Below are 14994 nucleotides of genomic sequence, written 5' to 3'. Positions count from 1 at the left end.
TCGCTGCGGCAGCGTTTGAGTCCCAGTCCATCTCCGTGTCTCCGTGGCACCTCTGATCAGCCCGTCTCAGCGTGTGGCCCCGGGGCCTCATCCTCAGGGTCCCGTCCGACTGATTGAATGTGACGGCGCAGATATAATATCAATACTTTCTCCATGATTAGGAATAAGAAACTCCCGTTCTTTGGCAAGTGCTAACCACATTAAGGCAGTTCTGGGACGGGCAAACGCAGAGTTAGCGTCTCATCAGCTAGTAATGGGGAGCAGTCAGGTGACAGACTTGTTCATTACACACACAATCGACTGGCCGCACGCACACGCAGACTGGTATTTTTCATTATATGTCCATCGTGCTCGCTTTCTTTTACAGGCACTAATGAGAAAATGTCTTCGATGATAGGGCTCGCCTGCCGTTTGTTTGCTTTAGCGCGGTAAAGAGGACGCCTGCCGTTCCTAAGACATTAGGCTCATTTTGAAAACACTGTCATGTTTTTTTCTGTTAAAGGGAAAAATAATTAAAAATAAGCATCCTTTACCAAAGGGTTATATTGGAGGAAGGTCACTGACAATCGGACTCGAATGTATTCGGTAATAGTAATTTGGATGTGTTCGGAAAAAGACAAACAGAATACAAAACAGGATGATAAGACTAATCTCAGTGGTGACAGGTGAATTCCATCTCAGGTTTTTCTTCAGCTTTGGACACGGGACTTGACTTCTTTTCAGAAGATAACTTAAATAAACTTTTTATCTGTATGAAGGACACATTGAAATGTTTTACTGTGCCTTAATCATTGTTTTCATGTAGCCTATTTATTGATTGATTTTGCTTTTCAAATGCCTGTTTATTTATCAAATGTATTGTTTTGACCTTGTCCTAGACTCTTCCCATCACTTATGTTTTTTTTTAATATTATGTACATTTGTGTTTTTGTTTGATTTTATTTATTTATACTTTCAGACTATTGTGACAAAGGATAAATTAGATTTTCACTACATAATGTAAGGCAAAAAAGAGTAAAGTTTATTTTTTTAATAATACTAAATTGTTAGCAATGTTAAAACAAAAAGTGCAAAGTTTTGAAAACAGAGGAAGTGCGTCTTGAGTTGTTAGCGTACGAATTCAAGTAGAGAGTAAAGAAAGGAGTTTATTTTATTTCTTTGCTTTTATTTTCTATTGACACCGCGCTGCTATTTTTTATTAGCGTGTCGGGATGAAACAGCTGAGATGATGAGGAAGACATTGGACCTGACAGACATTGATGGAAACTCGAGGAGCGCGCGCGAGAACAAACGGCCGACATGAATTCGTTATACTCATTTGCAATAACAAGTGCTCGTGGCTTTAATTGACTTAATCAACAAATAGAATTAATCAGAGATTTCTAATTTATGGTAATTGATTGAATATCCAGTGGGTCACCGTCAGCGCCGGATTCCCGTGTCCTTCCCATCACTGTAGGGGATTTGGGCTCCTCTCCTCAATCTTGCTGAGATTAATTGAAAATGTTAAAATTGCAGCGGGCGAGATGAAGTGTGCGCTCGCTTTCCCACGGGAGAGGAGGAAACAAATATCCGGAAAACGAAAGTGCGGCAACGTCGTCGTGATTTCTTTAATCCTCGCGAATGCTCGTCACCAGCACTTAAACTCTTAAAAAATGTCAGAATATCGCAAGGCTTAGATTTTAATGAAATTAAGTGGGAGGGAGAGACGGGGAATGGGAGTTTGGAGGCTTTAGGCCGTGTCTGGCGCGGCCTGTTCTCATTTTGTGCTAGAATAAAGAGATAAGCAGTTTTTGGTGAAACACTCTTGGGAGGTCTGCGTGTAATACACATGCATCTTCACAGCTGCCTCTCCGCCTCAGGTGTGATTACAGACTCTGATAGCGAGAGACCTGTAGATTAATACTGTACAGCAGATGGATTTAGCCGCACGATAACAGTCGGGGGAGCGCGATGAGCGAGAATAGTCATCTCGGCCGTTCGGGAGATTGTGTTAGCGCACAGGCGCGCCGCGAGACGGCTGATCCTCTGATAGCTTTATTAAAAAGCACCTGATAGATGATCAGGTCGTCTCTTCTGAAGATCTCCACCGTGATGGACACAGGAGGGGTGGCTATTGATGTTTTGTTTCTGTCAGTCTTTCTCAATATACTGCCAGAGGACATTTTTATTGAGAGGTGCTCTTTCATAGCTCAATGGACTTCTCAGTATGAGTCGGAGAGCCTTAAACATCTTGAGCTGTGGGTTTGGCGGGTTGTGTTACATTTTCCAAAGCTTTACTACAAATACCATGGTTAAGCTATGGTTATATTATGGCAAAACCAAGTTTAATTTGATTTGTAGATACTGTGGTATAACTATAGTAACCATGTTTTTTTTGTTTTGTTTTATTTTTGGGCAGATATAAATACCATGATTAAGCTTTGGTTACTGCAGCGAAGCAATGGGTAATTTGTGATTACCAATGTAGAGTACTATCGTTGGCCATGTTTATTTATTTAATATTTTTATTTAATAATTTACTGTTAAATTATTCTTTATTCATCATTATTGTTTTATTTTTGTTTATATATATTTATATATATATTATTTAATTTCTTTTGTTATATTAAATACAAATTGTCAGTCTGATAGTATAATTAATTAATAATCATTATTAATAATGTAAAATCTATATTAATTTAGTGTATTAATACAATTTTCTATAATATTATTAATATTAATAAAATTATTATACAATATTATATAATTGTCAATTGGGACTTTAAATTTTTATAATAAAAATCCAAATTAACCATTTATCATTAAATAATATATTTCATTCTAGCATTGTAGATGAATAACTTTCTGCTTGCCTGAAAATAGCACATTAGATTTAGAAACGTTTTTCAGTTTTAAGTTTCATTTATGTTCTCTATTTTCATCTAAATTTGCAGGAGAAATAAAAATAGACAAAGAGGAGGCGATCGTTCACTAAGTAAGAGTAGAGAGCTACAAATGAAATAAAAAAGCTAATACATGAATAGCATACAGTATCTCACATGATTCGGTGTAAAAAGAATTCAAGTTGTTCACTTTGAAATGCCCGACTTTGGTATTATGGCAAATCTGAGCACAGTCTGAAGTTTATTGAGACTTGAGTTTAGTCGGGTGTTTGTCTTCAGAAATAAATCGTAGATGCAGGAGACTTAAGAAAAACCCAATTGCGTTTTATCTTATTGCTGACTCTGAGCTATTAAAGATATGTGATATGTGATTTTTCTTTTCTCTTTCACAATATTCTGGCCTCTCTCTATACCTCTCTCCTATTTTGATTTGGAGGAAGCAACAGGGTCTGTTGGCTAGCGGCCAGTGTCTCGGCCGTAGAACCGGGCTTGTGGCTCTGAAATGGACTCAATGTGTAGACTCGCATACAAGGGTGGTGTGATGGGGGGTCCGACTGTTCCACTGCACTGGGTATTTGAAAAAAACTTTTTAGCAAATATTGGCGCACTATACTCCACTTTGTCAATATGGCAAGATTTAATTGAAGAGAAATCAGTTTATGAGACCCAGCAATGCAAAAACAATGAAGCATCATTTGAATGTCGAAAATTGCCTTTAACGCTGTGTTTACACCAAACGCTAACAATCGCGTTCCGCACTCTTTATTACTCGAGGGAAAAGTTGGTTATTTTCGCGTGAGTGACTCGAAAAACATCAATCGACGGGGAGTGTCTTCACGCATCTGAACCCGTCAAACAGGTGTCAATGAGCTCTTCATGAGAATTTCTCGCTCTAGTCGAAAATTGATCGCGCGTCAATCGCGCCGCCCGATTCGCGTCATTCGTATCGCCTGCCACGAATTCGCGTCTATTTGCGTCTTTGCATTGACTTTACTCGCGCAAATTGCTTAATTCGCATTTGGTGTGAACCCAGCATAAGGGGATAGTTTAGCCAAAAATGTAAATTCTTTCATTATTTATTCACTGTCATTATTTATTTATGTCATTCCAAACCTGTATGACTTTCTTTCCTCTGCAGAACACAAAATAAGACACAATAGCAACATTCACCGCCTTTCACTTCCATTGTATGGACACAAAACCACTGACACATTTCTCAAAATATCTTCTTTTGTGTTCCACAGAAGAAGGACTTTGAAAGACATGATAGTGAATCAAGGTTGATTTATAATGTTACCTTTAACCTAAGCTGTGTCAATGTGAAATGTACAAATTCCTTTAAGAAAGCAAGTTTCTACAGTCACCAGATGCAATACCCTGTGTGCCGATGTGTGCTCATGGGTGAAGAAGAAGCTCATCTGAGCGTCAGGTTTCCATCACACGTCTCTACCCGTCAAAGCTGGAGCTCTTAGGGTAGATGACTCTATCAGTGAAGTACAATCCTCTACTTCTCTCTGGCACGCCGCCATCGCACTTTACAGTCTCATTACCTGTTTAAAAGACACAAGAGATGGGAATATGCTAAAACAGAGGAGAAGAGCACTCCAGGAAAAATAAAATCCAATTTAAATGTAATGGTGTTTAATATTTATTGAAAAATGTACGGAAAATGTAAGGCAATGCTTTTTCGAGGCTGACGGGATTTACATAATACAGAATGTTTTCGTCCCGTACACGTGGCCGTCGATTCGCGAAGCTGCCGCTGCATATTTTAAACGGGGTTTTGGTACAGGTGAGAGACCATCACAAAACACACACACACTCCTCCACAGCGCTGTGTTTCTCTTTAGGAGACTGTATATGCTCTGGTGATTTCATTAAACCAGTGTCATAGCTGGACTCGCTTTGGCCTTTTAATATTTAATTCTGTGGTGTTTATGGGGAAAGAGGATCGGGATTTACATGCTCCTGACAGACACAATTTCTGAGGAGACCTCATCAAGCGCACAGGAGTCGTTCTCTGTGTCTCTCTATCTGTCATTTCACTAAAATACTACAGAACAGGATCTCAAATACGATATGATGATATTGAGTAAGTAAAACCCGTGTTGTATCTGTGACTAGTGTTGGCAAGTCAATAGCTAAAGTTAGCAGCACTGCTTTCTTAACTTCTTTTTTTGTAGCTTGACTTACTTTTTTGGTAGGCTACATCACTGTTTCTTCGCGGCCTTAAGAGCAAACGAGCCAAGGTAATAACTTAATGCATTGAGAAGTTTAATGCTGCAATCCTTGCTGCATTAAACTTGCTTTAAAAAGTAAATACACAAAGAAAAACGTTAAGAAAAAAGGTTTTTGTTTTATTACAATAAAATAAACAAACTGGTGTTCTCATGTCCAATTTCACAGAAAATGTCCGTTTTGTTTCAGATAATTACTTCAAATATAAATATATTCTTTGAGGGGATTATATTTATTTATTTTTTATTGTTTTTTTATTTATTTAAAGTACTGGTTATCACTGTTTTATTTTAGAATTGACATCATCATTGTTTTTGAGGCTGACTGTTAAAATTTCTAAATCACAATGTAATTTGTATAAATACTTATATAAATAAGAATCTCATTATTTTAAATATTTCTAATCTAATTATTTTAAATATTATATTTTATTATACTGTATAAATTAAATATATATATAATAAATGATCCTCAACATGATAAAACGATTTTCACTTTGAAAGCTTTAAAGTAGTAAAATAGCTACATTTTGTTACTAGTTTCAATGTGACAAACTAGCTCGAGTGTTTTGTTTGTGTTTCTTAAAAGAATATTTCAACCAAAAATAAAAAAGGCAGATGCTATTTACACTAAGTTTAAATAGTAGAAAGTTCTGTTTACACTAAGTGAAAATAGCAGCATTTCTTAGCGATATGCTGTTTACACTAACCAAAAATAGCTGTAGGGCCTATTTTCTTTGGATTAAGTTGAAAAAGTAGTTAGATGCTTTTTACTTATAAATAGTGGCAGATAACGTTACTATTTGCACCTCAGTATTGTTGTGCATTAAACATTATGCAATAATAACAGACAGTAAATCATTATATTTATAAAAATTATTAAAATGATGGCAACTTATTGAGATATTCACTTGACTCACTTGACTTCCATTGTCTGGACACAAACCACTGAGACATTTTTCTAAATATCTCTGTTCGTGTTCCACAAAAGAAAGAGTCATATACGGGTTGTGAATGACATGAGGGTGAATAAACAATGACAGAAGTTTTATTCTTGGATGAGCTTTCCTATTAAGATACTTCATAGCTTTTGGTCTCTTCAGCCCTTGCCTTAATTTGATAGTAACTTCAAACCCTATGTGTACTAACACATTATCTGAGAGAACTGATGTGGCCCTGTCTCCCCAGGCTCTGTGTATGGAGGTGCGGGGCAGACGGAGGGGCGTTTCCTCCGTGTTGAGACTCTGTCAGAAGCTTCTGGACGGGCCCGAGCGTCAGAGCTCAGAGTCAGATGGACAGTCTCTGCAGCTGCTGCAGGTGAATCTGGAGAGACGCTGGGAAGCTATCGTCATGCAGGTGCTACAGTGGCAGATCAGACTCCAGCGCTCTCTGGGCAGAGACCAGGTCACGTATGCGTTGTGCTATAGTTTGAAACACTTTGCATGATCAAGGTGGTGCTGGTCCTGGTTGTGCTGTTTTAATATGTAGGCTATTGGTAGTCATAGCGTCCAATGAGAAAAAGCCTTAAGTTTTGTGTGCTAAGGAGTGAAGTGCAGGAGTGACAAAGGTGGGATGTTTTTAGAAACATGGGATGTTTTGCGTTTAAAATGTTTTTGTCCCATGACCATTGTGGGATATATAGTACAGTGGTTCTCAAACTTTTTCATTGTATGGCCCCCTTTGTGCATCGCTTTGCGGCTCCCCAAATAAAGACTTAGAATCCTCAACTTAGAATTTAAATTAAACCAAAAACATCTTCAGTTATACAATGATAGAACATAATTCTTTTGGTCGGTGGTCTTATTTCCCCCATGTTTGATTGCCTAAAATTTATGATAAATTTCTACATTTCATAAAATGCCACAAAATCTGTGCGCCCCCCCTGGATCCATCTTGGGGCCCCCAGTTTGAGAACCACTGATATAGTACACCACCTGTTAAAATCTCCATTCATTGTAATATATTCATCAACTTATCAGAACAACGGAATAACACAAACGCAGCCATGGTTGTCACTACAAAAACAGATAAAACTCTGTCATGTTTTTCTGAGCTGTATTTAATATAACCCACCGTATGCTAAGGAAGCTGTCTAAGACTATTTTTTTAAGCAGAAATACTCACTGCTGGTAGTAAAGTGCTGAAACCGAGCAATAAGAATGATGTATAAGGCCGAGAAAATGGCCACACATTAGTCTTGAATACACAGAGAGAAGGAACACTAGGTTCACTCCCCAGATACTCACTATAGTGTGAACTCAATCGATTGCAGAGGTTGCCAGAAATAACTGACTGTTCTTAATATATTGAGTAACCCGCAAATAATGGCACGATCTTACGTTTCCATCCTGCACTTAAACAAAAGGAAATCGTTTTTTAAAGGCTTTTCATCACATATACACTACGTACCATGTACATATGGCTTGTTTGTAAAAAGATTTAAAACAGAAGCATTAACTAGTCTCTTATTGTATGTGCGGGAGCGTTACAGTGCGTGTTAACAGTGAAGCGGATCGAGGGCTAGACTTCGGCTTTTGTCATGTAGATGTTGCGCATTCCTGCATGGCAGCAGCAGGGCTCTGGGGAGGCACGCAGAAAAGCCCGGCAACCTGTTTGTGAACGTCCACTCACTTACACGGGAAGACAAATTACTCGCCCCTCGCTCAGGCTGACCTTGCGGGCCTGAAGTGCAATTTCACTTTTCGCGGGCACGGAGCAGAGGAAAAGAAAAATAATAGGGAGAGTTTGTTTTTGTAAATACAGTACACTTTGTGAAATGATAAAATAGCTGACTGTTGAATGCTTCGGGAGGCCTTGTTCACAACCAGTCCCGCGTTAGGAGTCGGAAATGGGTGCTTAATCTTTCACGTTTTTGTCAGGGTATCATGAATTGGGTTTGAAGGTCATTAAAGGTAACTTGCTTTCAAAGACGTGTTGAACCAGAGAAAGAGCGGCTCAAAGAAAGAGACCCTTTGTGTTTAATAGAGTACCATTGACTCCAGCCTAAAAATCCTGGTCGGTCTTACTTAACCTGCTATAATATAACAAATCTAATGGCATTCGATTAAGTCCATGTGATTAAAATGTTATGTGGTGCAAATGTTGAGCTGAGGTCGCTTACTGAAACTATTTTTATTGGATTAAACTGATTGATTGTTCTCACACTTGAGGTTTTTCATGCATTGGCGATCCGAGGCTGTGCATTAGGGCTTTCCACATCAGCAGAAAGAGAATTAACAGAAATCTAATAAAAATTCATTATATGAGATATACGACATACAAAGCAAGTGTTAGATTTGCCAGTTTATTAGATTAATGAGATAAGGAGGATCATATAAATAGACCCTTCTTGCATGAACAACAAGCAGAAAATTAGAGTAATTGTGTGCTGTACCGAAAGCTTACATTTGCATTTAATCTCATTTAAAGTCTTAGTGGAGGCCAGTGGATTTCAGGGCTGTTATGAGAGTTTCTTTTGGCCCCTTACTAACATTGTTTTGTTTCCTCTGCAGGTCCCGGGAAACCTCATTGAACCTTCGCTCATGGACCTCCAGTGCGTGACGGAAGACTCCTGGGAATGGGATGAGATGGACATGACCATTGGCAATCTAGAGACGCAGGACTGTGAAGACAAGCCAAACACTGAATCTGAATTGCACCTTAATTCCCCAAAGGAGCCTTTTAGTCCAACGAACGACACACAGCGCAAGGCAACCTTCAACACGGTGGAGGAGGAGAATGCCTCCACACCTCGTGTTTATCAAGTGTACAGTCTGCATAACGTGGAGCTCTACCATCAACCCCAATATAAACACAGATCATCTTCAACCAAAGCCAAAGTTCAGCAGCCCCTGTTGAAGAGCCTGAGCATGGATTCCTCATTCTCCTCCACTGAATCCCTGCCTGATATCCTGGGAGAGCTGTTAAAGGGGAAGCACGAGCTGCTGTCGGAGTTGACCAGGAGATCAGAAAGCGAAAGTGGGATAGTCAGCGAGGGAGACACGGAGACCACGGGTAACTCTGAGGTTTGCCTGCTCTTCCAGAGCGATGATTCGAAAGTGTGCGTTACTCTGACTCCACCCACAGTCGATGTAGACAGAGTCTCAGATGAAGACATAGACAGAGTTTTGGAGCGTGCCAATAGGTGTGCAGAATATGGCGACAGTCTCACCATTGGGAACAGTGACCGGCGGATGCACGTCATGAAAAAGAAGAGGGAGGAGTGTCGAGAAAACAAGAGGAAACACTGCAAGGAACCATTGGAGATCTTCATCAATGACATAAACCCTAAAGTTAACCAAAGCACAAAAGTTGATGAAATGGTAACCACAGAGACAAGGCTTCACAAAGAGTTCCCACAGTTATCCCAGGGGTCTTCACTTGACTCCCTTTATGCAGTAGGAGAGTTATTTCCATTTAGCAAAGAGACACTAACTCGTAGCACATCCCTGGAAAGCTGGCTCGCTCCTTGCAAGAGCACGGAGGACGGCGGTAGTAAGGAAAGCCTAAGAGACATTGGATCGGCCATGGAGCCAACAGGAGAGCTCAGCAGGAGAACTCTGGAACTGTTGAAACGCCTTGAAAATATCCAAAGCCCTCTTGCTCAGAAGATGACGCGGAGCGTGTCTGACGTAACGCTCGAGAGCAGCTCGCTGTGGCGTGGACCACGCTCCACTGGCGCGTCCTCCTCTATAAACGAGAGCTCTGCAGCCTCTCTCACAGAGCTGAGCAGCACTGAAGACTCATCAGTGGCATCCGAAGACCTGGCCGTGCAAATGAACCGCTGTGTGGATGCCGAATCGAACGTATCCTTCCAGAAGCATTGCCGCAGCCAGCAGCAAACCGAAGAGGGTGATGCGAGCGTCAGTATGGTCGTCAATGTGTCCTGCACCTCAGCCTGTACGGATGATGAGGAAGACAGCGACCTTCTCTCGAGTTCTACCCTGACACTTACCGAGGAAGAGCTCGGTATTAAAGACGACGACTCGAGTGTCACCTCTGATGAAGAGTACACTGAAGGCCCCTTTGCTCTTGGGATGGACTATATAAAGGGCGAGTTTCAGAGCTGGATGAAACCCAGACCTCAGTGCAGAGAAAAGAATGAGGCTGATCTTGTGGATGAGTTGCAATGTGGCACCCTGTCTAGAGAAATCCTATCACCCATCAAATCCGCCAACGACAGGCAGTTTCTCAGCCACTCAGCACTGAAACTCTTAGAAGCTGATGCCAATGCTAAAAACGAGAGCCTAAATCAAAAAGGGGTGGACGGAAACCGTAAGGATGCCACCAGAAGCTACATCAGCCGTTTTGTGGACGACATGGAGAACGGCAATGTCGAGAGCGCTCACAGCAAGCTAAAGGATGAAGATCTGAACGAAGAGCTGCTGAGAGAGGAGGGAAGTTTGCTTACTAGGAAGGGGGAGTCGTTTAAAGGCTGTTACGTGACGGATGCTGGAAATGTCCTCAGAAGTGATATGCTAACCGCCACGTCTCCATCCTCGTGTGAACAACTGAGCTTGATCTCCAAAGAGTCATCGCTGGAGGGGCAGCTGAAAGGCGAGCTTCCCTGTCACAGCTCTCGTTGTTCTTCACCCTCCATCTCTCCAATAGACGATTGCTCGGCAGCACACGCTCGACAGAAACAGCTCGCTGCCTTCCTGAACGACGTTCACGAGAACCATCAGGAATGCGCTTCGGATATCTGCAGCCACTTAGCTTTCACATCCAAGGAGGAGACGAAAAACGAAAACGTCCACGATTTTGTGATGGAGATCATCGACATGACATCCATTGCCTTGAAAACCAAAGAGACGCAGGCAGAGCAGCCCACGGAGGTTTCCAAACCAACATCTGTGTCTCAGATCAAAGAGAAAGTGCTCGAACACTCCCACAGGCTCATCCACCTGCGCAAGGGCGACTTCTACTCCTATCTGTCGCTCTCCTCTCACGACAGCGATTGCGGAGAGGTCAGCACTTGCGTGGACAACACGAGCGGCACCCCGATCTTATCCGGGACGCCAGATATCCGTGACGAGGAGCCGCTCTTCGAGGCTTGCACAGAGGAGGTGTACCTAGGCCCTCCTCTCTGTTACAGCATGTCCATTAGCAAACGGCCCACGAGACATGCCGGCAAACTAATAGAGCCCCTCGGTCTCCAGAGCTCAGCACCTCGCTCGGCCTGCGATGAATACCAAAAAGCACATGGTATTGCTGAAGAAAGTGTAGCTGGTAGCCAGCCGGAGTGCCATAATGAGGCTCCTTATCTTAATCCTTTACCACGTGAAACCCTGATAGATACTGTTGAATGTTTTGCAGATACTAAAATGCTTGAATCCAATATTTCCCCTGTAATGACTAAGATAAGAGTCTCTTGCTCCACTACAAATCCTTTAAAAGAGGAAAGCGGCCTTTATATTAATCCCAAAATTAACTGTCCGCTGATAAGGAAAAGTGATAGCGATGAAAGGGCCCCCGCTTCACAGCCGACGACACACAAGAATGTGGGGAAAGGCCGCAGCTCTGCGCCGGAAGTCAAGTCGACTCGTAAACAGGTGCGTTTTGACGTGACGCCGCTCTCTATCTGCTTGTAATGAGAGCGGTGTGCGTTTCTGCCAAATTCATCTCGTTGACTAAATATTTAAGAGGCCTTGTTATTCATTTTCTTCCCACCCCTCCCCTCCGCTTTTCCCCCGAAGAACTAATGAAAGAAGGATTTGCGGGCGTAGATTTAAAATTTTCAGGTCTACAGAACAGAATAATCATAATCAGTCAGATTATATTATGATTCATAAGCAAGAATGCGGCGAGGATCATTACTTAATTTCATGACTGAATTAGCATGTATTTGTGTTCTCTTTAAGTCGTTTTCCATTCCGTATGCAAACTTGTCTCCGCTTGATTCCGCCTCTGTCTGCAAATCCTGCGTTTGACCTTATATCGGACGAATTAGGTTCCTACTTTCCAGCTCATCGTTGATAGTGAAAAACACGGCATTAATGGCTTTAGTCATCAGTCAGATTCCAGTGTTTTCCCTTGTAATGACATATTGATTTCATTCAAATAACTAGATATCTGTTTCATATGAAAACACAAGAGGGACTATTATCATCTTCATCATAACATCCACCCCCCTCTCTCTCTTTCAGTTAGTTTAGCTCTGTGTTCATTCTCTCTCTCTCTCTCTCTCTCTATCTCTTAGTTCAATTCAAAATGTGCTTTATTTGCATGACAAGTGTTACAATGTATTTCCAAAGCATTTTAAATGTGTACAGTGTATCTGGATCTCTCTCCCTTTTCTCTCTCTTTCAGTCTGTTTATCTTTCTATTTTTTGTGTTTTTTGTCTCTCTCTCTCCCTGTCTTTGTATTTCTTTCTTTTTTCAAATGTTCTTTTAATCCCTTTATCTCTCTTTATCTTATTTATCGTTCCCACTCTCTGATGTTTTTTATTTCTCTTTTTTTTCAAGTTCTTATCAGTTGCTATGCTTTATTTTGTGTTTATTTGCTGCGCTAAAGCATTTTCTGCTTGGATAAGTAAAATGTAAATAAATGTATTAAAAATGCATAAATATAAATGGAAAGAAAAACGATACTGCGTATGTAATGAACAGTGCTGAGATGTGAGCTATTTGTATGTTGACCCCCCCCCAAAACGTGTAAATAATCATTTTTGGTGATTCTGCTGGTGGAAAAGATACACTTCACCTTTAACAGTAATATAAAATCAAACAAATTACCAAGTAAACTAAGAAAGTAACGTTTTGTCCAATTTACAACGAAATAGAAAATATTCTAGAAGGAACATGATTTAATCTTTCCCTCTTTTTTCTCTCTCACAGCTTGCAAGGTCAGAGAACATCAGTGATGTTGCGGTGGGCCGCAGGGCTCCACAGACAAATAGCTCATCTGCAGGAAGGGTTGGAGTCAGCAGTAGGCCTCAGGTCAAGGTAGGTGCTATAGGACTCGCTTCAACAAACACAAGCTCTCCCTCCCAGCCACTTCAAGCGCCCCTTCAAAAAAACAGCTGCCGGCTCTTTTCCACGTCAAGCGTTACATTGCAAACAACCTCATTTTTCCACCGCGCTCCGTACCGCGGGTTAGCGTGAATTATTAGCGGCGCGCTTTGAAACGAGCCTGTTTCGTGTTTCCCGTTGTTTTCGGGTTATGAAATTCAGCTTGATACGAACCCAAAGGCTTGCTTGGCGATGAAGCAAAAACCCGTTTGGGGCTCGACGGTGGTATGGTTTAAATTATAGGACACTGTACTTTGTACGGCGATGAGACACTTACCAGTAAATTGGTTTGAAAGGCAGTCGTTACGTAACGCGGGCCGTATATCCAATGCACCCGGCCTTTGAATTGTCATTCCGTTTTTCTTTTCTTTCTTGACAGAAGAACTGTGCCCTCATCAGAGCGCTGCTGAAATAATGAATGTGTGTTGGCCTGCAATCATTTCTCCTGATGAAAAGCATGTACAGCAGATGGAAACTTAAAGAGCTGCGGTCTTAATCTCTCACTAAAGGAACACACTTTGTTTCATACGACAAACTCTAGCTCAAACAAGGAAGCTGTATTGGTAAACCACGCAGTGCATTGGGGTCAGAAAGTGTGAAACCATTTGCAAAAATTCTGAATTTTAGTGCTATATTAATAAGGATGAATTAGAAATGAATCCATCTTTTGCTTTAAAGACAAATTAAACGAGTTAAAATTTCTAGCTCTACTTTTGACATTTTCTATTTAAAGTATTGCAATATATCGCAAATGTGTGTGGTATCGAAATACATGGCAATATATTGTATCGTGACCCATCTATCGTGATATGTATCGTATCGGGAGGCACTTGCCAATACACAGCCCTATTTGTGACCTATGAATAGTGTCAAACGCTCGATATTTTCTATTCTCAATGTTCTCAGATTTTGCACCCCACTAGTAAGAAAATTACTGGTTGTACCAGAACAATACAAATCGTGTGTAATTCTAAGCATTATATCATTTATGTTTGCAGTAGTGATATGACACACAGGAAAGGTCGTGTTGAATAATGTTGGTCATGTTTCAGCAGATGCCCGAGGCGTTAGGGACACAGTAAACAGCAGAAAGCATAAACTATCCGTCTCTCACACTATCATATCAAGCCTGCGGCTATTGAGGCCTCACAAGACACTGAGTGGACCGGGACCAAACACATACAAAACCAATCAAATATATTGTTTTGTAGGACATTCATGGCTTTATAGAGCATCTGTGTCGTTCTCAAACTCTGTTAGGACATATCTGGGTCTCGTTTCAACTCCAAATAATAAAAAAAAAAAAAAATTAATAATAATAATAATAGGAAATTAAAGGATTTTCTGCCACATTTTACAGAATTTTCCCCTTTAAAATTCAAATGAATTCAAATTAAACTGGCAGGAGCTTATTGTAAATTCAAGTATTTCTTTATGTAAAATATTCAATAAATGTTGTTTGTGGGGGAAAAAGTGTGAGGAAATAGTTTTGTTCTCATCTGGAAATGGAATCAGCATTAATCCACACTTTTACTTTACATTATGTATACATTTGTACTTGAAAGTACAATATGAGATGTTGTCCACAACTTTTTAATCTTTTAACGATGTAGTTGGCCCATTTCACTCTCGTGCCGCTGAAAACCTGTGACGACTCTTTCTTCTGTGGAACACAAAAAAGTCACTTTGTGATCGTTCAATTTAAGTCAATGGGGTCCGATGTTATTTGGTTACCAACTTTCTTCGAAATATCTGCTTTTGTGTTCTGCAGAAGATAGAAAGTCACCAGGTTTGGTGAGTAAATGATGACAGAATTTTACGTTTTTTGGTTTTGCAGCGTCTATAAAAAAGTGTGTTTGCAG

The 14994-nt window shown here is 40.7% G+C and overlaps 1 protein-coding gene across 2 annotated transcripts in view; it reads left to right on the top strand.

The window, feature by feature from the left end:
- Positions 1 to 14994, top strand: part of akap6 (A kinase (PRKA) anchor protein 6) — a 114371-nt gene that overhangs the window by 98335 nt on the left and 1042 nt on the right. Inside the window, exons 12-14 of one of the 2 annotated variants that reach the window (XM_057343892.1) lie at positions 6311 to 6526; positions 8635 to 11673; positions 12959 to 13066. In XM_057343892.1, coding sequence (XP_057199875.1) covers positions 6311 to 6526; positions 8635 to 11673; positions 12959 to 13066 — 3363 coding nt within the window. The remainder of the gene's footprint in view (positions 1 to 6310; positions 6527 to 8634; positions 11674 to 12958; positions 13067 to 14994) is intronic. The other variant, XM_057343893.1, reaches the window with a different exon arrangement.

Source organism: Triplophysa rosa, linkage group LG10 (genome assembly GCF_024868665.1).
Source record: "Triplophysa rosa linkage group LG10, Trosa_1v2, whole genome shotgun sequence".
Lineage (NCBI taxonomy): Eukaryota > Metazoa > Chordata > Actinopteri > Cypriniformes > Nemacheilidae > Triplophysa > Triplophysa rosa.
The sequence above is the reverse complement of the archived record's forward strand: the minus strand, read 5'-3'. Positions and strand labels throughout refer to the sequence as shown.